The sequence below is a fragment of the Colletotrichum costaricense genome (genome assembly GCF_030867565.1).
Source record: "Colletotrichum costaricense strain IMI 309622 chromosome Unknown Scaffold_4.1, whole genome shotgun sequence".
Taxonomy (NCBI): domain Eukaryota; kingdom Fungi; phylum Ascomycota; class Sordariomycetes; order Glomerellales; family Glomerellaceae; genus Colletotrichum; species Colletotrichum costaricense.
The window spans coordinates 476,646-502,829 of record NW_026848233.1 but is presented as its reverse complement, the minus strand read 5'-3'; the positions used below and the strand labels follow the sequence as shown (position 1 = coordinate 502,829).

The following is a 26,184-nucleotide window of genomic DNA, read 5'->3' as shown; positions in this document are numbered from 1 at the left end:
TTACACCTTCAGCTGTATCAAACCCTATCATCAGAGGCTATCCGTTTCAACCAGTGTAGAGACTATGTCCCTTCCTCCATTTACACCCGCTCCACCCACCGAGGAGAAGTGTAGGTCTTACCTTCCAAGGTCGGATCAATGCATCAACCTTAACTAGCTGACTATAACATGCAAAGTGGACTATGTCAAACTCGTGAACCTCGACCTGTCCATCTTTGACACCCAAATTGGCCGACAGGAACTTGCAAAGGATCTCTATGAAGCTGCGACTGGTTACGGCTTTCTCACCTTGAGCAATCATGGCATTTCCGATGAAGTTTACGCTCGCCAAATGCAGATAGCAAACGCCATGATGACCCTCTCGGCGGAAGAGAAGGCGCCTTATGAAGGTATTTACAGCTACTTCATCGGTCTAAGATACAAGAGTGTAAGCATTGACACTGCGCGATAGTAACTCCCGAGGAAGATGCACGGGGACTATATGTTGGGTACAAACCTGCTGGTCCTCTGGGGCGTAAGGGAGGCTTTCCTAAACAGCTGGATCATTACAACATTCTGGTTCACGACCCGCTAGACCGTCCCCATCCTGAGGTTATGCGACCGTATTTGCAGGAGACACAGGAAGTGATGCAATTCATTCGAACCAACATCCTCAGAAAACTTCTGAATTTGGTAAGCTCGCCCCTTAGCTCCCGGATATGGCTCAGACTAATCTTTATGGCACCCAGGTTGCTATCATCTTGGAGGTCCCTGAAGAGGTAATGCAGTCAACGCATGCACCCGGGGGTTCCAAGACCGAGTACATCAGATACATGATGTGCGAGCCGCGATCGAAGGAAGAAAGCGAGAAATACCGCGATATCTTCCTCTCGGGGCACACTGATCTGGGGACATGGACTTTTCTATTTTCGCAACCCATAGCGGCACTTCAAGTTCTCGACCACAATGATGGGAAGTATCGCTGGGTCGAGCACCAGCCTCATGGTCTAGTCGTTAACTTCGGCGATGCCCTTGCTCGACTGACGGGAGGCCTGTTTAAGGCCACTATCCATAGAGTTGTCCGTACGTGATTGCTTGCTGCAGAGATCGATGAGTCACCCAAGCATTTACTAACTCTTTATGTGCAGAGCCTCCCGAGGATCAACGCCATCTTCGTCGCATTGGAGTCATCTACTTTTCACGTCCGGCTGACGAGCGAGAACTCGTGCCTATCGAAGGCTCCCCTCTTCTTCAGCGACTTGGTCGCGATAAGCCTATTGATGAGCAGGTATTCTGTATGGCGGATTTCCTGGACGCTCGGAAACATGGGTTCAAGCGTTATGAGTATGATCTTGATCGTCCGCGAGATACTCAAAAACACGCCGACTTCTTCGCTGGTGAATATCCTGATCCCGAAGGCCATCAGAGTCTGGGCAAATTCGACAACGTTCCTCGGGAGGTTTATGTACCCTCTTTGAAGGCTAGCTAGGCTCTAGAACCAGGACATTTCAGACAACAGCTGGAGATGATAAATTTATCATGCCGAATCAGCAGAAAACGACTGATTGCGTAGCGTTGACCACAAGGTCCCTCGGTTGGGTTTATGCCATTGTAGTTCACACGCAGGTAACGCTTCCTGAATTCCTAAAGAAACCGAGTTACGTAGTGCCCTCACCATGCCATTAGACTCGAGACAAAATGCTATGAAAGTCTCATACATCCTATGGCGTCAATACATCCATCTCTAGCCTTTTTGCATTCCTGGTCTGTTCCAGATCATTCATGGGGGAATGCAAGCATAAATCATACTGGCAGAAAAGAAACCAAGGATGATTAGGCGCGTTCAACTGAAATCGACCACACTCTCATTCATTGTCAGCCTGATAACCGAGTTAATGATAACCCTGAGTGTTTTTGGGCTACCTATCTGGAACACACAGCGCGGTGTAAAATATGTTGATATCACCTTGCGTCGATATTGTGTCGAGATCGACGGGAGGAGCTCCTCCAAGAGGGTGATCCACTCACCCATCTCAACACACGGTCTTGGCTTCCAGCCTCGCACATGCACGTAACGATGGCACTGGGGGATTGAAATAGCCCGCTTATCGTAGAGTCAGCAACAACAGTCGGACAGCTTGGCATTAGCGCATGTTCGAAATGAAAGTGTGGCGGCCTAGTTCTCTATCTACCTTATGGACGAGATACTTCAAGACTTCCAAGCTTCTTTGCCTTACTCACTCTGGGTGATTGGTATTTGGTAAGTAGTATCTCTCAAGACCCCCAAGTTTTGCTGAGCCTGGATAACGGAAGTTTCTCAAGAGGGCGGGGCACCATCCCCTTATCCCCGAGCCAAGCATGCTTTCCCATATTCAGGGATGAGGCGTCTTGGAGTAGCAGATAAGCCAATAACGGCGACTTCATCTAGATGACAGTGCACCAAAGGCATTTGGACATAAGAAGAGCTCTCCAACCTTTCCCTCATAAGCGCCCATCAGCTGTCGAGTGCGCATGAATCCCAGCCCTTGCCCAGCGCCTATTAGTTCTTTGTTTCACTTCTCGCATTACCAGCGGAAGCAAGATACTTCGATAGCTACAATGGGGTTCTTCTCATCATTGAGAAAGCACTTCAAGGGTGCTTCAACTCCATTGGAGAGGAAACTTGTTCTCAAGTTGGATTTCTTCATTCTTACTTTCTGCTGTTTAGGTATGTTCATGCCCGTCAACCTCTATGGTGTGATTGCCGTTTCTAACGTTGAACAGCATATTTCATGTGAGTGAATGGCTCAACAACATTCAATGTTACTAACAGAGGTGCTGACGAATACGACTCGCATCAGGAACTATCTCGACAGAGCCAGCATAACCCAAGCATATGTTTCTGGAATGCGAGAGGACTTGGGCTTCAAAGGTGCTCAACTGACTGTCGTAACGACTCTTTATGCGACAGCGTATCTCATGTGAGTTCTCGGAGCCCTGCAAAACGCACCAAATATTGGGGACCGAATTACTGACCTCTCATTGCCACTTCATAGAGGCATTGTCCCCAACAATTTGCTCTTAACTTATTTTAAGCCTCGAAACTTCTTCCCCTTTATGATCACAACATGGGCAGGAATTACTATGCTAAACGCGGTGGCGAAGACTCCGCAGCACCTCATGGCTATCCGATTCTTCCAAGGGTACTTTGAATCATGCATCTTCGCCGGAACCCAGTACATTCTGGGATCATGGTATACTAAGAAGGAGCTTGGCCAGCGCACAGGATTCTTCACCGCCAGTGGTCTAGCTGGTGGTATGTTTGGTGGCTTCCTCCAAAGTGGCATCCATTCGTCTATGAATGGCCTCCATGGTCTGCCAGGTTGGAAATGGCTGTTCATTGTGAGTTCAGGACTAATGCCTATGTCTGTCTATCGAGATTTCTTGCTGACTGCGCCCAGATTTCTGGCATTATCACGCTGCCCGTCGCTGTGTACGGATACTTCTTCTTTCCCGATACACCTCATACGACCACGGCATTCTACCTAAGTCAAGAAGAAATCGCACTTGCAAGAGAGCGGGTGCCGATTCACGAGGTTGACAAGACGGAGAGTATTCTCTCCAAGTCTTTTCTATCTAGAGTAGTACACTCCTGGTACTTCTATGCCTTTTGTTTCCTGTGGATTTTAGGCAATTGCTCCGAATCGCAGTCCAATCAGTCGCTTCTCAACCTCTATATGCAGGCTCATCCAACAGAGAAGTACAATCTCTACCAACGCAACAACTACCCCACCGGTGTACAGGCCGTGGGCGTGACGAGCACGCTGTTGTGGGCCACATCAACAGATATTTGGGGTAGGCGGTGGCTGTCGGGATACTACGTCTCCTTCACGGCTATTGCTAATGCCGCAATCATTCTCGCGCCAACTTCGACGGCAGCCAAATTTGGGGCCTACTACTGGGCTGGCTCGATCTACTGCATCCAAGCCACTTTCTTTGCGTGGGCCAATGACTCGATGCGAAATGAATCGCCGAGACTACGATCGTGCGTTATTGCATGCATGAACGCGGCTGGCAACTGCTTCCAAGCTTGGTGGCCACTAATCTTCTACAGAGCCGATGACGCTCCAGAGTTCAAGGTGTGTAGAAAGAGCTGTCCTTCGTCGAGACCGGAGACTTGACCCTCAGGATCATGCTGACAGTACGATAGAAAGGAATGATTGTCATGATTGCTGTAGGAACGACCATGGCGATTTGGGTCACCGTTCTTATTCTAGTCGAAAAGCGGCGAGCCAAGACGGAGCTTCAAGTCATCGAGGCTGTTATGGAAGAGCAAAGTCTGGGGTTAGAAGGGCCTACGAAGCTTGACTCTGCTAAGTTGGATAACCAAATTTCCGATGTTAAGCCGCCTTTACACTGAGGAGATGTACTGGCCCCCAATATTATGCGCATTATGAGTTGTGACGTCTTGACATGGCACAGATATTATTGCATGAACCGCGAGTATCGAGCCAAGAGGTGCCAACATAAGGTAGCCGAGGTATCGCATTACAATTTATTACTCTCAAAGTATACTCTTTATCGGAACTTCTTCCAATTTCAAGCCTCAACAGTATTCTTGCTCACAACGCCCCTGGCAAATTCTCCGAATGTGATATGCTGCTCTGAATCAACCTCCTCGCCAAGATTCGGCTGAGTAAACACCGCCAGAGTGTTCCTCGCAACCCGTCCATTACTCATAGAAGGTCTAACGCCTCTCACAAAGTGCGGCACTGCCTTGAACTTGCCCTTTGTGATCCGTTCGAGTGCCTCGCCAGTCTGGAAAGCAATGCAATCTCTAGGAATCTTCACCTGCACAGTGTCCCCTGTCCTAGACTTGATGTAAAGTCCAGCCAGAGGATCAGGGCTTCCTGCCATTTCCTCGAGCGCAGATAGTTCTGCGGTGTCCTTCGCGTGTGAAACTGAATCCGACGGCGTCTTGTGCTCATCGACAAACATTGCGGATGTCAAGGCTGTCAGAACCGAGTGATCGAGGTGCACGCCGCACCAGTCGTCCTCATTATCACTCGAGCCCTCCTGAGATTGAGGGTAATAGTGCAGCAATCTGGCCTTAGTGGTGTTGCTCGTGCTGACAACGTGCTCGACGTAGCCCTTCGTGTACCCCTCGATTTCCCGCTCCGCATATTGATCGCACGCACGTGCAACAAGAACAGCTGTGTCAATCAATAGCCTGCACAGGTCTTCTAAGCTGCGTTTGAATCCTGGGAGAACCTGTTCTTCGGGCCATATGTTTGGTGACAGATATTCCGGGAAATTCTCGGCCGAGAAGTCAGGTGTTGGCCTCGCGGCATCTAACGTTGGATCCGTGTAGAAGGCGCAGTTGGCGTAGAAAGAGCCTTTGAATGTGTCTACTTGTCCGTCTTTGAGTTGTTCCTTTCCCAGCGACCAGCCTGTCAGATACTTGGCAGCGGGGTTCTCGACCTTGTCTGCATGCCAGTGTTAATAACCGTACGTTTCAACTCAACGAAAGGGTTAACTAATTACCAAGCTCGGCTTTCGGCAAGTTTCCAAGATACGAGGCATATGAAAGTGCTTGACGTCTCAGCTCGGGAAACTCTGGTGGAACATTCTTGACAACCAGAATCCCTAGAGAATCCGGTCCGAAAGCCTCGACAAGTTTCTCAAAAGGCACGTTTCCTGTAGCTAATGTCAGCCATGAAGAACGGACTTAAAGGAGAGACATTTTGAAATACCACTTTGCAAGTCAGCCAGCGATACCACAACTGGCTGAGCGATTACTGGGGCACTCATGACAAAAGTTATGCGATTGCGAAAAATGATCAAAGATGGCAATATTTTGCAGCCGATGAATCTAGGAGGGATGGAGAAGGGCGAGGCTGCCGAGGGGTGCCTCCGCGGACGGTATCCTGTCTTAAATGTATGGCTTTCTGACCCCTATTGTGTAACCTAATAGAATAAGTTGGAACAACCTTTGTGGTGTATCTAAGGTCTTGATCGTCTAATTGGGTGATTCTTACGAATCTCAGAGGGTTGGACCAGACTAAGTGGAGTGGAGGTGCTGGGACATCTGTAGAACCACTTGCCACATTTGGCTTGTCAACCTTCCTGGGTCTCGCCCGATTGGCTAATATATACGAGGCTAGCCTATCAAATAAGAGCGTCCGACTTCAACCCAGGAGGAACCGAGCCTATTGGTTGTGACTGGCTGGTATTTACGATTCTCAAATACTTTCTACTTATACGGGCCGAGGTGCTATTGTCACGAATACCACTTTTCTTTTGTTCAGCATGAGATTTATGGTTGACTGTTGGACACGTCTTTGTTTTTCTCGCAAGGTGATCATAGAAACCAGGACGCTGTCCTATTTCACGAGTCTTCTACGACTACCGGTCCCAGCAAGTGGTATTTCTCACATCCGCTCGCCTTACAGATCTTTGATCTTACATTAGATGTCGGTCGCAACTTCGTCAGAACAGGCTTGCCATCTTGCCCCGGTGCTAGCCTCTGGTAGACCTTATGGATCCTCTGCGTTTCTGGCACAGTCACATCCTTTAACCAAAACCATCTCGATTCCGGGGGAACGAATCCTTTCGCGTCACGGCCAGTCTCCTCAAGCAGCAAGGCTCCCAGGATCCCGTCCATGTTTGACACCACATCCCAAGCGACCATCGACGGGGGTATCTCATGCAGTGCCTGCAATGCCGTCATGCGGATGTCGTGATTCCTGCAGGCGCGCACAACAGTGCACAGCGGTAAAATGAGGCCCTGCCCCAGCAACACAGACGTCGGGCGGGGCTGTGACACGCAGTCACGATATAACTCAACGCAAAGCATCGTCAGATCTCTGAATTCGTTTTCGAATGCATCGTAGGCCACTTCGGTTGGGTCTAAGCAGCAAGTGAGTGTGATGTGGAGAAGGAGCCAGTGAATTTGAGCGATCCTCAGGCCCTTCTTGGTCGCGATATCTACTGTCGGACTCTCGGCATAGTATTGGATGACGGATCTCCATTGTTGTAGTTGTGAAAGGAAGTTTTGCTGGTGGATGGTGAGGTGACGGAGCATGTCCATGGAAATGCCCTCAGCAGTGACATCGGTAGAGTTGCTGATGAAGCTGACGGCGAAAGTGAAGAACCTGCCCCATGAAATGAAGAATTTTGAGATTGGTTCATGCTGAGGATTATGGACGTCAGATCCGGGATCAATCTTGAAAGGGTGCGCGTGATGGCGGCGAGGCTGAAGCGATTGTGAGAGCTGGCTCATGGCCGCTATGCACGGGAGCACATGCTCCATGTCGTTGAATTCTGAGTCACGATACTTCTCCTCACTATCGGGATCGCTTTCGAACATTGTGATCGAGTCCCTCAGTGCTCCTAGGCATGAGTTGAGGAGCATTTCGGCCGTCCTTGGTTCACCCTGAAGCAGCTCGTACACGACCAGCAGTAGAGTCGTGACAACTACTGTGGTCGGTGATGATGCCGTTATTAACTCCATTCGTTCTCTTAGAGACTTGACTGCCTTGAGATGATGTCGCAACGCGACCTCACGATGTTCGGTTACAGCGTAGCCATCCGAGGTAGGTGGTAACGCTTTTCTTCTAGGCGTGCTTGGTCTCGCATCCTGAGGGGTGGAGCGAATAAGCGCACCGACAGCTAGGATCGAGTGGTGAATACAGTCATCTTGCAGACCTTCACCGACGACTAGATATGACCAGTTGGGACTAGTGTAGTAACCTGCCAGGTTGGTGGAAACCTGATGTCGAAAGTAATCGTAGTAAACGCCGTCCTTGTGATAGATCTTGGGTAGGCTCGAGAGCGATCTAGGAATCTGAGGCGACAAGATCATCTCGGATTTGCTGCTGCTGTTGCCGCTGCAAACGTCGGCGGCCTCGGCTGAAGCGGACCGAGGGGCGATGAGCTGCGGCGTATTCCGGCGGACCACATTCTGGTTTGTCCGTTTCCTCCGGCGGTCGATGCGGTCCACGTAGCCTTCGCAGACTACTCCGACCTTCTCACAACGGAAACATGTGGGCTTGCGCTCGTCGCATTTTACATGGCGAGTCTTGCAGGTGGCACAGCCGGTACGCGCCTTCGGTCCACCCGCCCTGCGCCGTTTGGTCTCCTCCGTCGGCGAGGCCCGGTCGCTATTGCAGACGGACTCGGGCGACGGCGGTGCCTCGAGCGGCTTAGGGAGGATCCAGGGACCGATTTTGGAGGCCAGGTCTGGGCCGAGGAGATTCTCCATTGTTTTTCTCCCCTCTCTGTCTCTCTTGGGTGCGGCTTTTTGGTTTAGGATTGGCTGACCGGACGAGAAAGTGGTGCGATTCTTTGGCGCCCATATGAGTAAAAGAAAAGAAGTTCAAGGAGTTTAGAGATGGGCTGCTCAAGCCTTGAGCCGTTCGGGAAGATTGGCCCTGGCCTGGGGGATAAATGCAACGGTGAGTTGGGAAAATCACCGTCTCCACCATGCCCCCCGGATTGCGGGGTTCTCGCATTACAACGAATGCAACATTATTCGCGCGTTTTCTTATCAGAGTCTCGTGTGAATGGTCAGTTGACTGCTCGTAACTTGTTGACCAATCACAAAGTCCCGGTTTGTTCGGGGTCCTCTAGCTTAAACGCGAACTGATAAGTCGGGAAATGAGCCGAAAGAACCCCGGCTTGGCTTGGCTTTGTTGGGTGCGCACATGTTTGTTCCTGAAGAGCTTGTTGGAACGGGAAGACTGGAGGCTCAGATCAGATGTCGGCATTGCGATGAGGCTCTAAGATCTGCTCGATATGAGCTGAGATGATCAAGCTTTGTGCGCAGTTGTGTAGTAAAGTAGAGTTGAGGATCCTGGCGTTACTTGTAGATTGTCTCTGTTTTGAGTTACTATGGCGATGGTCATAGTATGAGCCCCATAAAGCCCACGGGCCATGGTTCATGACCAGGCAATAATTGGCTTGACAACGTCGCCGCGCTTCATCGCTTCTACAGCTGAAGCAAAATCGCCGTGTTCAAAGACTTTGATCAGTTTCTCAACAGGAAACTTCCCGTCTCTCCACCACTGAACCATCTGAGGGACGTACTCGGCAGTGTTGACGTGCCCCTGAACCGCTCCGAAATACTGCTTTCCGCTGACCATGAAGCTCTGCATGTGAAGCGACAGATGTGACTCTGGCATGCCAGTGCCAACCTGAATAATCTTGCCCATGTACCGCGTTCCTTGAACTTGAGCTTCGAGCAGTGGCGGAAATGCGCTGGTGTCGATGCATATGGTTGCTCCAAGCCCCTCGGCCGCCTCCTTGATCTTCTCCGTCACCTGCGCCATCTCGAGTCCAGTCGTGTTGATGATGTGCGTAGCACCTAGTGTCTTAGCCAGCTCGAGACGAGACTCGACTCGGTCGATCCCGATGATGGCCTTGCACCCTTGGTTCTTTGCTGCAATGACCGCCGCCAAGCCCACACCTCCCATACCCGCGATGGCCATGCAGTCCTTCGGACCGGCCTTGGCGACATTGATGACGGTTCCGCTGCCTGTCTGCAGACCACATCCAAGCGGTGCTAGGGTTCTCAGGTCATCCCGAGTCAGTCCGAGACCGTCAGCATTCACAACGGACTTGTCGCTGACGACGGTGTGATGGGCTAAGCTGGACTGGCCGAAAAAGCGCCCGCCTATTCCATCCGAGAAGACTGGCTCTCCCATGAAGTTGATCTCGAAGAATTTGGTGCAGTGAGATGGCGGTCCCGTCTTGCAGACGTGACACTCTCCGCAGTATGAAAAGGAGAGGAAAACGGCGTCACCGGGCTTCACCTTTGTCACGCCATCTCCGATCTTAACCACGTATCCAGAACCTTCGATACAAGTTAGCGAACTGAAACACTACGGTTTTCTGGTTGGCTCAAAGAATAAGATCACTTACCTTCATGTCCTAAGACTCGAGGGTAGTAGACTCCAGGAACTCCCTTATCATCGGGCGTGTTACCGCAGTGTAAGTCTGTGTGACAGATACCAGAGGCGACAACTTCAACAAGAACCTCGTCTGAGCGAAGATCCCGAAGAGTGACTGGTTCGATGGCCCATTTTCCTTCAGAGAAGGGGCCTCTGGCGACGATGGCTTCCGACTTGAAGGACATCGAGAGGATCAGACTTCAGAGTATGTCGTTACAGGGGTGATGGGCCAAATTCACTGATGGCTTATCAGGAGGAATTTGAAAGTGTCAGAATGTGTCACTTTGTATTGAAAAACAAGGATTGCATGAACTGTATTTGTCTCGGAGTGATGGACTGTAGAAGAAGGACCGGGGAAGATGGAGGTGCGGGGTTGCATCGTGATGATAAGCGCCATGCATCAACTTCTGCACCCCAACTTCTTAATCAGGCAATCCCCGCCGCCACCGAATTAGATAAGGCTATTACCACATGACTCCGGTTGAAGGAAACTTCTATCTTCAGTCACAAGCAAAATCGTTGCCTGAATGAGATGTTGAGGTGCGTAGTTTGGGCAGAGAAGCGAATAAGCTTGTATTTGATGGAACCAAGACCTTCGAAATTGTGAACAGCAGACTTCCAATACAGCAACATGTGACGACTTCCCCATAAAGTAAATGGATCCTCATTCAATGCGTGCTTGAATGGTGACTCATGAACCAGGAAGAGTATGATCCCAAGCTCCAGCTATCATCCAGATGATAGCCTGATAGGAACCTTGATATAGTAGGTTATGATAGCAACAAGTCTAACAGACTGAGGCCTGTCAGTTGAGTACATTGAGCCGAGAATACACCTGATGCATTTACCAAATGAGCTGAATTCAGGCTTGTTAGTTTTCCACAGGTCGCTGCTAAAGTTTCCACCTAATTAGTATGTCAATTTCCCCAAAGAAATTCCCAATGATACGGGTTTGGCGCTCAACTCTGTTGCTAATCCCTCTAGAACACCAGCATTGGGAGGATTTGCTGTCGAGGTGAGAGTCACGATTCAATGTCTTCGGTCACAAGGTACTTAAAAGTGATTGTCACAGTCGGTCGCTTCCCCTTCGTCCAAAAGAGAGACGCGAGTATTCGATGAGGAGATTCAAGTTTCGTCGACATAGTATTGGCCGCAAGGTGATTTTTTAACGAAAACGCCCACGATGTGCAAAACTGACAAACCTGAGTTCAGAAATTTGACATCCTGATCAATCTTCGGGCCAACATTGTAACTTTCGGACATGGACTCGCGGTGCTCTAGATTCAGGATAATCGCAGAAGAACGGACAACACTGGTCGGTGAGAACATCGATCTGCGTTGCGGTCAACCCGAATTTAGTCCATTCTTTCCTTCAAGTCCGGTGCAATCGGCGCTGCTGCGCGAACCTAAAGTGCGCTCGTCGCTTGCAGAGCTTATTTATCTACAACAGGGTTAATTTTCGGCTCATGCCTCATTGAACGATGAACCTATTGAGCATTGTTGGAGGACGGAATGCGACCTTGGGTTTAATACTGACCGCATCAATATCATTGTTCCTGTGATGGACACAGACAAGGTAGTAACATGAAATAAATAAATAAGTATTACTCTCCATCGATATCATAGCTGCCGACGGGTTCTCGGCCAAAGCCCACACGTATTGCAACGTCTTGCTTCGCCTTGCAACTTTAGACCAGGTCTTGCGACCAAGAAGGTGGCATGAAGAACTCAACTCGCTTTCGAGATCAATATCGTTCGTGCCCTCATGCAGTGATTCTGACAATTTGTCTCGCTGACTAACCTGATCAATTGCCTGGTGGCGCTACGTGGACAGACGCGTTTGCGTGCCGCCAAAGTCAGGCTCCCTGGCGAAACTTACTTGCCCTCAACATCATGGCCGACGTCAAAGGTGGGCCAAGGAGGATTGATGGCCACGTGATGGCTTTGCTCGAACTGTATCGATTTGCACCTCATCACGCCCCTGTTGTATGGTTTGCCTTGTAGACTGCGAGGTAAATGCGCATGGGGATCATCCGATAGGGCCAGACACGCTCCCTGACACTCTGAGCGTCACCTAAGTTTACTAAAAGACCCCCAAATATGGCAGTCCATTCGCCGTCTGAAAGTCTCAAGCTGATCCTCGTATTTCTCGCGTGCAATTATACCTCCAGATGCTCAGTAAGCTCGTTTATGAGTCTTCAGTGACGGTGTACCTGGGATCTCTGTTTCCATCCCCATTTTAGGGGTCTTTCCTCCTAGCATACCCACCTGAGTCAAGCACCTGCGGGATCACGAGGTTCCTGATCGACAGCATGCAGAATGACGACAGGGGCGAAGTGGCTGTCGGTCTTTAGTGTGGCTTATGCGAGAAGGGAAAGGTGGCTGATCAGATCAACAGCGCTAATTAAGGGGCTGACATTTTGCTTTTCCATTTGTTTGAACCCCAAAGGTCCGAATACCGACACCTAATCGTCATGACCAATTGTCCCAGGACAACTGGCTTGAGTTGCTATCCTGCTTGTTTTACATCGTATTCCAGGCACAGTCAGGCAGCATGGTCACATCGCTCAGTATTCCGGACCCTGTCGTCATTGTCTCTTTTCGATGCCATGATGTCTTGCCCGCGATGATTCGAAATCAAGATCGCACAGGCGGGTAACGGCAATTAGCGTCATCCGCTTGCGGGGGCAAAGCTTCAATTTCGCCTTAGCGGGCTCAACCCCCCTCCCTCAGCCTAGAATCCTGTTCCCTCCCGATGCTCCCGTGGTTTTATAGGCTGTTGAATTAGGCAGGAACGCGCCGTTGCATGTTTAGCTCCGGCTTTGGACCACCCAAGTTCCTTCGCTTGCGGGAATGGATCATCTCACGAGAATGGCGTTCGAAATGAGGCCGTTTGATGCCTAGAATCCTTCCAGGGGCACTTGTTATAAAATCTTGGCAATCTGTCGATACAGAGGTTGAGCAAATAGAGCTTCACCTGTCGCGTGTCAAACTCCTTGTGTCGATCTATCACGTCCAATTGCTTTCAGGATTCAGTCGCTTCAAGATGTTGTCACTCGCTAAGTTTATTGCGGCTGCGGCCGTTGGCATCGCCATGTCACCATTCGTCTCAGCCGCCGGGAACGTCACGGTCAAGGAGCTTACCGGTGGCTGCTCCGCGTACCCGGGCTACGACGCTTCTGCCGGCCAAGCGGGGCCGTGGTCGATGCAAGTAAAGGATACCGACGGCGGTGTCCTCGACAATCACGGCCTGACCGCCATTTACTCTCGCGGCTCGACTGGCATCCGATGGGGATACGTGAGTTCACATCCGGGCACCATCACCCGATTGGCCATGTCCAAAGTCAAGTCACTTCACTAACTATATCCATCTCAGATGGCCGCACTTGACAAAGCCGCTGTTGCGCAGATCCCGCTGCAGTGTGTCGACGGCCAAGGCATTCAGGGCCGTGTGCCCACTGGCGTCTCGGGCTATACCTGGGAGAACCTCGCGGTCGCAGAGATTCCGTACGACGCTCTACTCATGTACTTTGTCAACGGCACCGAGGTCAAGCCGTATTCGCATTACACGCTCAACGGCACGCAGATCGACGGAGTCTTCCTGGGATCTGAGGGCTACACGACGTGGGGTTTCAAGAAGGAGACAACTTCTGATCAAGGAACTTTTTGGGAGGCCAGATTGTTGGGCGCCAACAGTGAAGATCCTTCAACCGGCAAACCGCTATTCGATGGGGAGATTACTGGCTTTCTTAAAGTTTATGACTCTTGAACTCTCGGCTTAGCACTCCCGGTGGGAGATGCCACCACATTTTTACGCGTTAATTAGGGAGTTTGGCGAGGCAAGTCATCCGACATGTTGATGTTCCGACTGAAAGGGCCGAACACACCAACTATCCGGCCTTGGCCGTACCTACTACGTGCTATTATTTCTTCTTTTCCTTCCATCACGTTTTCATGTTCATTCTTTCATCCAATGATGTGCCGCTTGGGCCGCGGGTGAGAGTCAAGATGCCACAAATAGAAGGGTTCGAAACATTACAGATTGTCCGCACTTGGACCGCATGACAGTTAAGGGCTGCCTCTATTCGCCAGTGAAGGAGAAACCGAGAACATTTGAGGCGCTTTCTGTGCAATGAGTATAATGGCAGCAAGGAAAGACTTGCTTTTTGACATATGCACCCGAGACGAGATGGTCCTCTTCTGCCCGATAGAACGAGTCGAAGAAGTGTAACTCGAGGAGCCCTCCCTAAACCTCTAGAAACGCATCGATGCGACCAGGCTAATAAGCGACGTCGCGTCGTACCACGTCGCACAGATCGCTTGGTATCCTCCTGACGATCAGACTCGCGAATACGAAACCGGAAACGTCGTTTGCTCTCGTTTACACGGGAACCTCACTCGATGAACCTTGGTTCGGTCTTTTTCGTCAGCCCGCTTGGCCAATGCCCTCACACTATCTTCGCCCCTCACCCCGCGTTTTTGTTGCCTCTGGCCCCTTTGTCCCGCGGCAGCGCTAATTCATACCCATCACATCTAATTGTTCTTCGTCCCGTTGATCGGCGCAGGGGGGTGTTGGTTGGGGAGAAGACAAGATGTGAGCCATGCTCACAGCCCACCATCTTTCTCTCTTTCCCCGGCCGGTAGTTGAGCGGTTCCACCCGGTTTCGCAATCCGCGGGCAAGTTTCACGCCGGCTACTTACTAGTTTATGCTCGTAGTTCGTCTCCCGTCGGCTGTGGTGGTGGCATTCGTCACGGCTCGTGGCGGGGTCCCCAGGACGTACTCGGTGGTTGCTGTCAAGCTTGCAGCCAAGGGGACTTGATGGAGGGTACTGCGAGATTATATTACATCCTTATTTCCCATCTCTTTTTTGAGTCTAATTCTCTTGTCCGAGCACACCATCATCGCAACCCGTCAACCACCCAAGATGTCGATGTCGATGCTCCCCAACATGAACGCCACGGCCAGTGCTGCGGTAGACGGCGCCCTCTTTATCGAAGTAGCCCAGCGATGGCCTGTCGCCGCCACCGCCCTCTTTGCATGCGCTGTGGCATACTTGCTTCAAACAGTCTTGAAGAGTGATCCATGGGCAGATATTCCGATGGTAGGAACAGAATTTGGAGGATCCGAAGCCCGGCGAAAGCAATTTATGAATGGTGAGGCCAGGAACCTCTACCTAAAAGGATACAGGAAGGTACGGCAGACACCAGCAAGTCCCAATGGTGTTCATTATGAGTTAACCGGAAATGCGTATAGTTCAAAGAGAGAGCTTTCCGGATCACCACCGCAAGGAGTAAGCTTCAGCCCCTCGATAGCAAAGATCACCTGTACTAAGTAACCCGCAGAATCGCCAAATATTGTCGTCGCCCCGAAGTTTATGAACGAGCTGAAGAGGCTTCCCGACGACGTCCTCAGCTTCAACCGGGCCATCGAAGAGGTCAGGCTAATAAGAACCTATAACAAAGAGGCAGCGCTGATGGATCTCTAGTCAATGCACGCGAAGTACACAGGTATAGACACCGATATCGCGTTGTTGCCCCATACCGTCAAGACTGCTTTGACACCAGCTCTGGGTGCGTCATATCTCTGTGACACGGTCTTCTAAGTTCCTCTAACAATTTTAATACCTGTACAGTTCGACTCAACCCGATCATCGCCGACGAGGTCGTCGAAGCTCTGCGAACAGAGCTGCCCCAATCATGCGACTGGAGCGAGGTCAAGATCATGGATAAGATGATGCGAGTCATCGCCATGGCCTCCGGACGCGTCTTCATTGGACCCGAGCTCTGCCGAAACGAAGAATACTTAGACGCCGCGATAAACTACACCCTCGATCTGATGAAGGCCGTTAGAAAGGTTGCCGATATCGCTCCTTGGCTACGCCCCTTCTTGGCAGCAAGAACACCGGAAGTCAAGCAGGTTCACCACCGAATAGAGGAGGCGGACAAGTTCCTGAGACCTGTGGTGACCGCAAGGAAGGAGGCCGAGAAAAGCCCCGACTACCAAAAGCCGGACGATATGCTGCAATGGATCATGGAGTCGCAGAAGAAGTTTGGTGAGAAGAATGATAGAGAGCTTGCTAGGTACCAGCTGGGTATCAGCTTCGCTGCTATCCACACTACAACTGTCACCACGACCAATGCGTAAGTATCTGGACATACGATAGCCAAGGCAACGTGGATAACGCTGACGAAGTGAATCAAGTCTCTACACCCTGGCGGCTATGCCTGAGCTGATTCCAATGCTCCGGGACGACATCCAGCAAGCCTTGGCCGAGAGCAACGGTGTGTTCACCAGCGGCGCTATGCAGAACATGAAGAAGCTGGATAGCTTCCTCAAGGAGACGATGAGATACTATGCACTTGGTCCCAGTGAGTGTACAGTCTCAGCTAAGTAACTAATTCAACAACTAACCATCTGTACAGCATCATTCCAGCGCAAGGTCTTGAAGACTTTTGCTCTATCGAACGGCCAGGTCATCCCTGGCGGATCCGTAATCGAGTTGCCTGTAATTGGCATTAACAACGACGATGAGATCTTCCCGGACTCCGAGAAGTTTGACGCCTTGAGATTTTACAAGCTTCGACAAGCCAAGACGGAACAGGAAACCGGCTCAAAACAGGCCGAGGTTGTGGCAAATGCCCAGTTCGTCAGCGTGGGGCAGACCAGTTTAACCTTTGGTTACGGTCGTCACGCATGCCCAGGCCGCTTCTTCGCCGTAAACGAGATCAAGATGATCATGGCGACGACGCTGGCCAACTACGACATTAAGAACGTAGGAGACAGCAAGGAGCGATACAAGAACTTGGAATTCGGCGCAATAGTAAGTGATTAAGGATCCATCGTGGGAGGACCAGCCTGCTAATAAGTTTCTAGACTCAACCGGACCCCAACAGGAAGGTTCTGCTGAGGAAGCTTTAGTAATGACGGAACTTCATAACAGTCAATGATATGTCCATCGGTGTAAGGTAGCATATGCGCAACGCACAACATGGTAATTGAAGACTTTGGAAGTTGAAGCAATGCGTGTGGCCTGGGTACTCCTCGACTGACTGCATATCGTAAAGAAAGAAAAAGTAGATTTCTGGGACTGTCACAATGGATTCCTGGTACATAGTGTGAGATCAACTTTGCTTTCTATCCATTTACTCCAAGGCATCAACGTATACCTTTCGTACAGAATCCCAAACCCCAAACCAGATGTTATGTAATCCTACATGTTTCATGAGTCTATCCAGGCTTCTCCGCCAAAGAACAAAGGGAAAAGAACCCTAGAAGGGCAAACTAAAAACAAAAGAAAAAGACCCCAGTCAAGTGACCGGATCATAAGCCCAATCTCTCCAATTCTCTTCGCTCGGCTTTCTTGTTCCCGCTGGCGCTACTGGAAGCTCTACCCTCGTCTCTCGAGTCTCTTCAACGCCGCCTTGTTGACTTCTTTCACCTACGAAACCCCTGGTTACCGGCGGCTCCTTGGTAAGGCTCGTACCGCGGGTCTTGGTATTGTTGTTGTTGCGGCTTCGGGTATTGTCCGCTTTCCATCAGGTATCCCTCGTTGAGGACCTCGGAGCTAGAAACTTGCTTCAAACCGGTAGCCTGATGGTTGATGACACGACTTGGGTGGAACCAGTTGAAGGACATAGCTGTGATGCCCATCAGTGTCGCATCAAAGATGTAGATGTACATCTCCTTGGCCTGTAGCTCGCTGTCCTTGCCTCCCACGTATTCGGCAACTCGAAAAAGCGATCGAACCATGATGAGTAGACTGGTGCCGTAAAGAACGTAGAGGAGACCCTTCCATGGGGTTTGAACTGTAAGAGACTTTGGTGTCGGGTTGCGGGAGAGGCGGAGGTGGAAGACAAGAGTGACGATGATGAAGAACCCAAAGAAAAGGATCTGAATGCAGAGACCGCCGACGATGATGTTTTCGCCGAGCTTCACATTATCGCTGTTCTTGGCAGTCGCCAACATGCCACCACCTCCAGACTGTGCGAAGAACGACAGCACATCTCCTAGCACGAAGACCTTGGTCAACCAGTTTGGTCTGATCAAAGAGTATCCCCCGGCATCGAGAAGGTTGATCAAGCGACCGAGAACCATGTAGATCGACGCGGCGAACAAAGCGGGGCCAAGGAGGAGAAGGATCGACTGGATAATGTAGGGGTTTTTGGTGTAATCAGGTGCTTCGCCCGCAGACATAGCTCGGCCAGCGTATCCGACTGCTTCAACTAGGGATAATGTTAGCCGAGTCATGCTTGGGGATGGGGTTGTGTTTGGACTGTGATAACTTACATATGCACCCAATCACAAAGGGAATAAAGTACCACGTCTTGCGTCGACATAATTGCCAGATGTGTAGCATACAAGAAACCCCAAACACGATAATGAAGACGGTTGCCGCTACCATAGACGGCTCATAGTGGTAAAAAACGAAGCCGGTGGAGGCACCATCTGTTGTGGTGCTGTTGTCCGCCATCGTGAAGTCCTGAGTCTTTCCTTGGCGCAATTAGGTAATATTTTGGCTTCAAATTGAGTTTGGGCGGGCCGAAAAGTTTAGCTTGGTCGTCGGAAAGAGAAAGCTTCAATCCCAAGGCGATAAAGACTGTGTTCCGTTCGTGTAAAGGCTGTGGGCGGGCGATGTAGAAGCTTGTTGATCGTGTTCTATTATCATCCATAATCGGTCCAAAGACCTCGATATAAGTAAGTCTTTACGTTCATCTTTGAATTCTTCCCCTTTACCCCTTTGTGTTTGCATACGAGTGTTGCTGCGATGCAAAACAGTCTCAACACGAAGAAGCCCCCTGGCGCTAGGCAGACTGAGCCTCTGAGGGATGACATTTGCAGATTTTCAGATTGTACGCGGAGTATTAGTAGGGCTGAGCCACGTTGATCAAGCACAATGCGGTATTCTCCGTACGCGTATGATCCCAATCCAGCCATTGGCCAGAGGACGAAGCCATAAAGCCCGGGAGACGGTGCCTAATCCGGCGAAATGTGCAAAGTCTTTGCGGCAGTGGGGAGCGGTCCAAGTTTAGAATTCCAGACTAGCGACGGTTCTAGCGACTCGTAAGGAACGATCTATCCGCGGATTTTGTGTTGGTCGTATACGCGTATTCGTCACCATGGATGCGAGACAATGCGACAACCCGCGGGTCGACAGTGAACCAATGATACGTTTAAGGTTGTGCCCACTTACATTGACGGATAATTAAGCATCGACTGGCGCCCCCATCGCGTATCGCGACAACATGTCCACACCCATGAGATTTTTATGGCCCTGATCCGACGGGAACTTGCCGAGTCCGCGGCTCCTCGCAACTGCATATGCCCAAAAGAGCTTGAAAGCCTTTACAAACACGGTCTCTTTACGTGGATTCGCAGTTCGGCGCGTTGTGGCGCGGCTCAAACTACCGGCCCTACGAATCCTAGTCCCCTTAGCACTCCCGTTCGGCTTTGCCCTACGGGTAACCCGAGTCAGGTACGAGATATGCGACTAAGGCTACAGACTACGGAGGGGTGATGTGGCGGCGTATGATGTAAGTAGTAGGCGGTAGCTGAATATTTGATAAGTTGGTTTGACTCCCAGGCTAAATTCCTCGAGACCCCTCCCTAGTTAGCGATTTCACGTTTAGGAATTGACTTTTCTTTTGATCGTCTTGAAAACATACCGTGCTCTTGCCCCTTTCTGCTCTTGATTGATTCGGCGATCCTTCAATATTTTCCTCTTCGATACCCATTTTCCTTTTTCTAAGTCGACATTGTGTACTGCACGACCATAACTTCACCCTCGTCAACCAGAAACCCACCCCTCAGCCTACTTCGAGAGTACAAGATGTCGAAGCGAAATACCATCAGAATGATAGAGGATGATCCAGTTCCTCAAGACTATCTCCCATCCTACGAGACGGCGATCAACGAGGGACTCCAGCAACATAGCGAAAGCGTCGGAAGTAGGAACCCCAGCCGACCCATCTAATAGCCCCTTTGAATACATCCTAATCAGAGAAAATTACAATAGCGGACGGTAGAATTAACGTAAACCTCGATTCGCGGCTGGCGACAACCCTCGCCCGCTTTGTCCCCGACTTCAAAGACCCAGCCCAACTGGCACAGGCAGCAGCAGCAGAGGGCCCCCCGCCAGAGTACTTCGAAGCAGCAGAGCGCTTCGCCGAGAAGAAGACGTTCCCTGTCAAACTCAACATCGTCATCCAAGTTGTAGGAAGTCGCGGCGATGTCCAGCCCTTCATCGCGCTCGGAAACGAGCTCCAGACGTACGGCCACAGAGTACGCGTTGCAACACACGACGTCTTTGATGATTTTGTCCGCAAATCCGGCCTCGAATTCTACCCCATCGGCGGTGATCCCTCCGAACTGATGGCCTACATGGTAAAGAACCCAGGCCTGATCCCGAGCTTGAAGAGTTTGAAGGGCGGCGATATTCAGAAGAAGCGGAAGATGGTAAAGGAAATGCTGGAAGGGTGCTGGAGGTCTTGTATCGAGCCTGATACACAGACTGGTACACCTTTCGTGGCGGATGCAATCATTGCCAATCCGCCGAGTTTCGCACATGTCCACTGCGCCCAAGCCCTGGGTGTTCCGCTACATCTCATGTTTACCATGCCTTGGAGTAGCACGAGAGCATTTCCGCATCCCTTGGCTAATCTCAAGTTTGGAGACAAGGGGGTTGTTGACCAGATGACGGCCAACTTTGTGTCCTACAGCGTCGTTGAGTGGTTGACATGGCAAGGGTAAGCAATTGTCCGGCTGTCTTTGGTCTCTCTTGCTGATGTTTATTACAGCCTCGGAGATGTCATCAACGATTGGAGAAGGACGATCGATCTTGAAGAAGTGCCGTTTTCCGAAGGCCCGGTTCTCGCAGAGTCGCAGAAGATTCCATTCACATATTGCTGGTCCCCATCACTTGTACCAAAACCCATCGACTGGCCTGCCTATATCGGTAAGACATGTCCATTGCGCAAGACTGTAGGTGGATCTGGTACTGATCTCTCGCATAGATGTTTGCGGCTTCTTTTTCCGCGAACCTCCTCAGTACGAGCCTCCCACCGAACTCGCAAACTTCCTGAAGAATGGACCGACTCCCATCTACATCGGCTTCGGCAGTATCGTCATCGACAACCCCGACGAAATGACAAAGATCCTCGTCGAGGCTGTCCGCGCAACGGGGGTTCGCGCAATTATATCGAAAGGCTGGAGTAATCTGGGAGGTATCGATGCTGATGACATCCTGTTCCTGGGGGACTGCCCCCACGAGTGGCTGTTTGCCAATGTTGCGGCAGTGTTCCACCATGGTGGCGCCGGGACCACGGCTTGCGGCCTCTTGAACGGAAGGCCAACCACAATCGTCCCCTTCTTTGGCGAGTGAGTACTGGAGAGTGATATGAGAGGTCCCATTCAGTTCGAAACTAACAGTTTTCAGTCAGCCATTTTGGGGAGACATGGTTGCCATCGCAGGCGCTGGGCCAAAGCCTATTCCACACAAGCAGCTTAACGCCCAAAACTTGGCTGATGCGATTCGATTTTGCCTGACACCAGAAGCCGCGACCGCAGCTGGTGAACTTTCGGCCAAGATGAAGACTGAGAATGGTGTGGCCACGGCAGTAAAGTCATTCCACGCAAACTTGCCCCTTGAACTGCTTCGGTGCGATGTTTTCCCCAACCAGCCGGCAGTGTGGGAGTTCAAGAGAGGAAAGAAGCATGTCAGACTATCGAAGCAAGCTGCGGGGATTCTTCTTGACCACCTCAAGATTGGCCAGAAAAATATGTCACAGTGAGTGCCAATAACCTTGAGCGTAATTCGTCATTGCTTAGTGTATACATGTACTAATGACAACCCTGACTTCTAGACACGAGACGAAAACATACATCATCGAGAACCGGCGGTGGGATCCCGTCACAGGCACCGTTTCCTCCTTGATGGGAGTCGGATACGGCTTGGTCAAGGGTGCCACTGAAATCGTCGTCAAACCCGTCCAAGTCTACAATCAACGATCCAAGCTCAAAGCCGCAGAGATGGAAGACATTGAGAGGAGGAGCGCCAGAAGCGTCTCCAGCTTGGACGTTCAGACACCGCCCCGATCCCCAAGTCTCGCGCCTCCGCAATCCGACGCTCTCGATCGACCCCGAAGTGCCGGCCGAGGCTGCGGAAGCACAACAGGCGCGGTCTTCAAGGCATCGGCTTCCGGCGTTGGCACATTCTTCAAGTCTTACGGCAAGTTCTACATCGATGTGCCGTTGGCTGTCACGGAAGGTCTCCGTGAGGCGCCTAAGCTCTACGGTGAGAAAGTCGAGGCCCGCGCTCCCATTACAGATTGGAAGTCCGGCGCTATGGTCGGGGGAAAAAACTTTGTGACCGGAATCGGGGGTGGGTTTGCCGACTTGTTTTACCAGCCGTACAAGGGCGGACGAGATGGAGGTGCCGCGGGCGCAGCGTTGGGCGTCGGCAAGGGCGTAATGAACATGGCCACAAAGACGGCATCAGGTATGTATTCGAAGGTATTTCTTCCTGCTTGTCGACTCAGAATACTGACCTCTGGTGAAACAGCCACTCTCGGGATTGTCGCGTACCCCGGCCAGGGTATTTACCAGAGTATTCGGACAGCAGTCAAGTCCAAGACCAGACAGAATATTGCTGCTGCTAGACGAGTCGAGGGCGAATATCTCGCCCGTAACATGGAGGTTGATATTCATCAGACACTACAGAGGTTCGATGAGATTTGCCGCGCCAGCGAGAAGGAGAAGAAGGGCAAGGAGCGTGAAGGTGGAAACTTTTTTGATTTTGGAAAGAAAGGGAAGGACAAAGATACCCATACGACTTTTTAGATAGAGAATAGAGACTGGCTCACTATTTTCCAAATTCGAGTGCAGAGATTTGGGACTTGACAGTCATTAAGTGATCTATTCAAGGCCGGCTGACCGGGTATCAAACTTCGCCAGCATCATAGCTACCATCTAGTATTTAGATTACATGTAAGAAAGTTATACGCGCACATTATTCTAGAATCTACGTTGGATGGGATCTTTATCCCCACTTCCAAAGTCAGTCTCCCTCCATCTGATGATCCATTGACCTTGATTATCTCCGAGCCATGAATCTCATCTTCAAAGGGTGTGCCGGTGGAGCCACTGGTTCGACTGGTGCCGCTGGCGCCTCTGCTGGAGGGTTGATTGGTGTGAACCCAATGGGAGGGATCTGATGAGCAGGGGGCGCAGCCTCAGTGGGAGGCGCCACGTGGGCTGGAGGAGCAACTGCCGGGGCTTCGTGAACGAGAGGGGCAGCGGCAGGTGTGTGTACCGGCATAGCCTCAACAGGAGGCGTATGAACGGGCATTGCCTCGGCTGGCGGCGCTTGGTGAACCGGCGGGGCTACCGGGGCAGGGTGCGCGGCCGGTGGAGGTGTATGGACCGGAGGAGCCATGGTGTGGGCCGGCGGGGGAGCTTCATGAACCGGCGGTACTGCTGGTGCCGCTGAGGGATGCACTGCCGGAGGTGGGGAGGGTTGGTGGCCCAAGACTGGCGCTGCGATTGTTGTTGCGCAGTGGCTGACCGTCTGGGTGACATGGACTGTTTGATGGATGACTTGGGGAGGTTGTGTTATGTGTACCGTTTGCGCAGGCTGAGGAACATGAACCGTCTCCTTGATGATGTGAGGAGGCTGCGTAACGTGGATTGTTTCCTTGACAACGTGGGGAGGCAAAGTGACATGAACTGTTTCCTTGACCACCTGCGGAGGAAGGGTGACATGTACCGTCTCCTTGACGACCTGAGGCGGCAAGGTTTGGTGGATTATCTGAGGAGGCAAGGTAACGTGTACAGTCTCCTTGACTGGAGGCAAAGTGACATGTACGGTTTCTTTGACGATTTGAGGCGGCAGAGGCGGCAGAGTCTCCTTGATTATCTGGGGAGGCTGCGTGACGTGAACCGTCTCCTTGATAACCTGAGGTGGTTGGGTGATATGTATAGTCTCCTTGACCACTTGAGGAGGCAAGGCGACATGGACCGTCTCCCGGACAGGAGGTAGAGTGACGTGAACGGTTTCCTTGACAATCTGAGGTGGCAAAGTCTCCTTGATGACTTGAGGCGGAAGAGTCTCTCTGATGATTTGAGGAGGTTGAGTGATGTGCACCGTCTCCCTGATGACTTGCGGTGGCTGAGTAACGTGGATTGTCTGAGGAGGCAGAGGAGGTAAAGTAACGTGTATCGTCTCTTTCACCACCTGCGGAGGTTGAGTGACATGAATAGTCTCCTTAATCACCTGGGGAGGCTGGGTGACGTGTATCGTCTCCTTGATGACTTGAGGAGGTTGAGTTACGTGAACAGTCTCCTTAATCACCTGAGGAGGCTGAGTGACATGGATTGTCTGAGGGGGAAGGGTAACATGGATTGTCTCCTTCACAGTTTTAGGAGGCTGAGTGATGTGTATTGTCTCCTTCACCACCTGCGGGGGCTGAGTAATGTGTACGGTCTCTTTGATTGTTGTCGGAACATGAACCGTGACGTGTACGGGTATCTTTTCGTGGATAGTCTCGATTTGGTGTATCGTCGTCGGGACGGAAACGTGGACTGTCTTCACTTCTCCCGGTAGCGTGACGTGTACCGTCTTGTGAATTGTTGTAGGAACATGAACGGTCTCGTGGACGGTGTGTACAATCGTCTCGGTCTTGGGCTCGCATTGCTGCTGGGCTGGAGGCGCTGGCGGAGGGTTGGCGGCTGCCATAGTCGACAGGGCGAGCCATGAGATGACTCCGTATCTTGTGAGCATCGTGTCTTCGTCGAGTAGTAAGGACTGTTTGAATAGGACTTGAGCTGATTGTCGTTATTGAGCAAAGAAAGAAAGACACAAGAAGGAATAAAGGAACGTATGAGGTCTGAATGAAGTCGAGATACCGGTCTCTGGATGAAATGAATCGAAGTAAACAAAATGTAGCCAAGTGATGAAATCACGAGATGGCTACCGAGAAACGAATGAAGACGGGCGCGCGGGTGAATGGGAGAGGTGGTGACAGTCCTGCTGATCACTGCAGACCAAGAATGGAAGGGGGAAAGTCATTATATCAGGAGGGGTCTGGTTCATCGTCGCCTTGGCTGATGAACATGGCCCGCTGCTCGCAGCATCCGGTGCACGGAATCTCGGATGCACGGGTTGTTGTGATGGCACGTCTTTCTGGATCTAGGTCAGGTCTGGGCATGGGACTGTTGGAGCTTGGTGTGAAGGAGTCGCGCGAGGTATCGTCATTCGTGGAGTGCTGTGACGAGGGCCCTAGGCGGATGTGTAAGAAGCGACGCGGTGCTCGATGGTGTCCATGGTGATGTTGGACTCAACCTAGCAGCGGTGAGCGTGTTATTCAAGATCGGGTACAAGTTGGACTAACAAGTCAGCTGCGTATGTCTTACCACCCAAGATGGGATCAAATGTCGCGCTGCCATCCGAAGAGTGATGGTACGGATCCGCAAGAAGGGATGAAAAACTAGGGACGCTCTGTTTTAGGTTTGCGGCTCTCGCAGGGGAGTATAGCCAGGGCTGAACCTGACGAGCAAGTGAGGTTGAAGAACACCAGGGCACAGGCAGTCGCGAGGCTTGGCCCGGATGCACGGGAGGCTTGGTATGCTTGGGGGCACAGGGGGTAACTTTCCTCGCCTTTGTTGACCCCTTAAGATCAGAAGTTCTTGTCCGGAATCATATGCTGCCGTTCGTGAGCACGAAATCTCCCAGTTCTCCTCATGGCTGAGCTGAAAAGATGAAACTGAGAATCGTCGGATGATCGTGGCTCTGCAAACGGCTTCCAAGGCAGTAGGTTCTACAATGGCAAGTCGATCGCGATAATCATTCTTCCCAAGAGATCACCGTGATAGAATGTTGGTTGGCCAAGGCTCTTGGTGTTCATGCCATGATGGACACATTGACAACCAGGTAGCAAAAGTTGTTAAATCCCCTGGGTCGCCGCACAACTTTCTTCTTTCTTTGCGCTTCTGAAGAGTGAAGTCTGGTATCGCATGAAGCCATACGGGAATGTTTTCTTCTCCACAGACATCCACCCCCACGAACGGAACCTGACACACGTCAGCAGCTATATCCTCAGGCTTTCCGAGGACGAGACGAACGTGGGTGGTGGCGTTCATGGATGATCGGGAAGCATGGTTCACTACATTGCAACGTTGGTGGAAAGCTCACCAAGCTTGCGAGTCCCAAGCTCCTAGTGCGTGTGAGGGGCTAGTTGAATTCTCCAGGTTAGGCGATGCGAAACCCCCGCCAAGATTAAGCC

General features: G+C 51.2%; 11 protein-coding genes across 11 annotated transcripts; 6 read left to right on the top strand and 5 right to left on the bottom strand.

Moving 5' to 3' along the window:
* Nucleotides 1-64: 64 nt before the first annotated feature.
* Nucleotides 65-1,468, top strand: CCOS01_04190 (uncharacterized protein; the record flags this gene model as incomplete). The annotated part of the gene is made up of 5 exons (XM_060452372.1): nucleotides 65-110; nucleotides 177-389; nucleotides 452-672; nucleotides 729-1,062; nucleotides 1,128-1,468. The coding sequence occupies 5 exons, from the start codon at nucleotides 65-67 to the stop codon at nucleotides 1,466-1,468; spliced, it is 1,155 nt and encodes a 384-aa protein (XP_060316330.1).
* A 1,109-nt stretch (nucleotides 1,469-2,577) lies between these two features.
* Nucleotides 2,578-4,378, top strand: CCOS01_04189 (uncharacterized protein; the record flags this gene model as incomplete). Its single annotated transcript, XM_060452371.1, has 6 exons — nucleotides 2,578-2,686; nucleotides 2,743-2,752; nucleotides 2,820-2,939; nucleotides 3,015-3,360; nucleotides 3,420-4,097; nucleotides 4,169-4,378. The coding sequence occupies 6 exons, from the start codon at nucleotides 2,578-2,580 to the stop codon at nucleotides 4,376-4,378; spliced, it is 1,473 nt and encodes a 490-aa protein (XP_060316329.1).
* Nucleotides 4,379-4,557: 179 nt separating this feature from the next.
* CCOS01_04188 (uncharacterized protein) lies at nucleotides 4,558-5,769 on the bottom strand (the record flags this gene model as incomplete). The annotated part of the gene is made up of 3 exons (XM_060452370.1): nucleotides 4,558-5,444; nucleotides 5,503-5,655; nucleotides 5,712-5,769. The coding sequence occupies 3 exons, from the start codon at nucleotides 5,767-5,769 to the stop codon at nucleotides 4,558-4,560; spliced, it is 1,098 nt and encodes a 365-aa protein (XP_060316328.1).
* A 577-nt stretch (nucleotides 5,770-6,346) lies between these two features.
* CCOS01_04187 (uncharacterized protein) lies at nucleotides 6,347-8,221 on the bottom strand (the record flags this gene model as incomplete). Its single annotated transcript, XM_060452369.1, has 1 exon — nucleotides 6,347-8,221. One exon carries the CDS (start codon nucleotides 8,219-8,221, stop codon nucleotides 6,347-6,349), a length of 1,875 nt encoding a protein of 624 aa, XP_060316327.1.
* Nucleotides 8,222-8,897: 676 nt separating this feature from the next.
* Nucleotides 8,898-10,093, bottom strand: CCOS01_04186 (zinc-binding dehydrogenase; the record flags this gene model as incomplete). Its single annotated transcript, XM_060452368.1, has 2 exons — nucleotides 8,898-9,811; nucleotides 9,880-10,093. The coding sequence occupies 2 exons, from the start codon at nucleotides 10,091-10,093 to the stop codon at nucleotides 8,898-8,900; spliced, it is 1,128 nt and encodes a 375-aa protein (XP_060316326.1).
* Nucleotides 10,094-12,954: 2,861 nt separating this feature from the next.
* Nucleotides 12,955-13,677, top strand: CCOS01_04185 (uncharacterized protein; the record flags this gene model as incomplete). The annotated part of the gene is made up of 2 exons (XM_060452367.1): nucleotides 12,955-13,206; nucleotides 13,285-13,677. The coding sequence occupies 2 exons, from the start codon at nucleotides 12,955-12,957 to the stop codon at nucleotides 13,675-13,677; spliced, it is 645 nt and encodes a 214-aa protein (XP_060316325.1).
* Nucleotides 13,678-14,309: 632 nt separating this feature from the next.
* Nucleotides 14,310-14,552, top strand: CCOS01_04184 (uncharacterized protein; the record flags this gene model as incomplete). The annotated part of the gene is made up of 1 exon (XM_060452366.1): nucleotides 14,310-14,552. The coding sequence occupies one exon, from the start codon at nucleotides 14,310-14,312 to the stop codon at nucleotides 14,550-14,552; it is 243 nt and encodes an 80-aa protein (XP_060316324.1).
* Nucleotides 14,553-14,834: 282 nt separating this feature from the next.
* Nucleotides 14,835-16,828, top strand: CCOS01_04183 (cytochrome P450; the record flags this gene model as incomplete). The annotated part of the gene is made up of 8 exons (XM_060452365.1): nucleotides 14,835-15,101; nucleotides 15,164-15,200; nucleotides 15,253-15,344; nucleotides 15,396-15,480; nucleotides 15,543-16,050; nucleotides 16,112-16,278; nucleotides 16,333-16,730; nucleotides 16,784-16,828. The coding sequence occupies 8 exons, from the start codon at nucleotides 14,835-14,837 to the stop codon at nucleotides 16,826-16,828; spliced, it is 1,599 nt and encodes a 532-aa protein (XP_060316323.1).
* A 516-nt stretch (nucleotides 16,829-17,344) lies between these two features.
* Nucleotides 17,345-18,380, bottom strand: CCOS01_04182 (uncharacterized protein; the record flags this gene model as incomplete). Its single annotated transcript, XM_060452364.1, has 2 exons — nucleotides 17,345-18,132; nucleotides 18,197-18,380. The coding sequence occupies 2 exons, from the start codon at nucleotides 18,378-18,380 to the stop codon at nucleotides 17,345-17,347; spliced, it is 972 nt and encodes a 323-aa protein (XP_060316322.1).
* Nucleotides 18,381-19,736: 1,356 nt separating this feature from the next.
* On the top strand, nucleotides 19,737-22,744 carry CCOS01_04181 (uncharacterized protein; the record flags this gene model as incomplete). Its single annotated transcript, XM_060452363.1, has 7 exons — nucleotides 19,737-19,854; nucleotides 19,923-20,652; nucleotides 20,704-20,861; nucleotides 20,920-21,283; nucleotides 21,342-21,692; nucleotides 21,769-22,403; nucleotides 22,467-22,744. The coding sequence occupies 7 exons, from the start codon at nucleotides 19,737-19,739 to the stop codon at nucleotides 22,742-22,744; spliced, it is 2,634 nt and encodes an 877-aa protein (XP_060316321.1).
* Nucleotides 22,745-22,997: 253 nt separating this feature from the next.
* Nucleotides 22,998-24,683, bottom strand: CCOS01_04180 (uncharacterized protein; the record flags this gene model as incomplete). The annotated part of the gene is made up of 1 exon (XM_060452362.1): nucleotides 22,998-24,683. One exon carries the CDS (start codon nucleotides 24,681-24,683, stop codon nucleotides 22,998-23,000), a length of 1,686 nt encoding a protein of 561 aa, XP_060316320.1.
* Nucleotides 24,684-26,184: the final 1,501 nt, after the last annotated feature.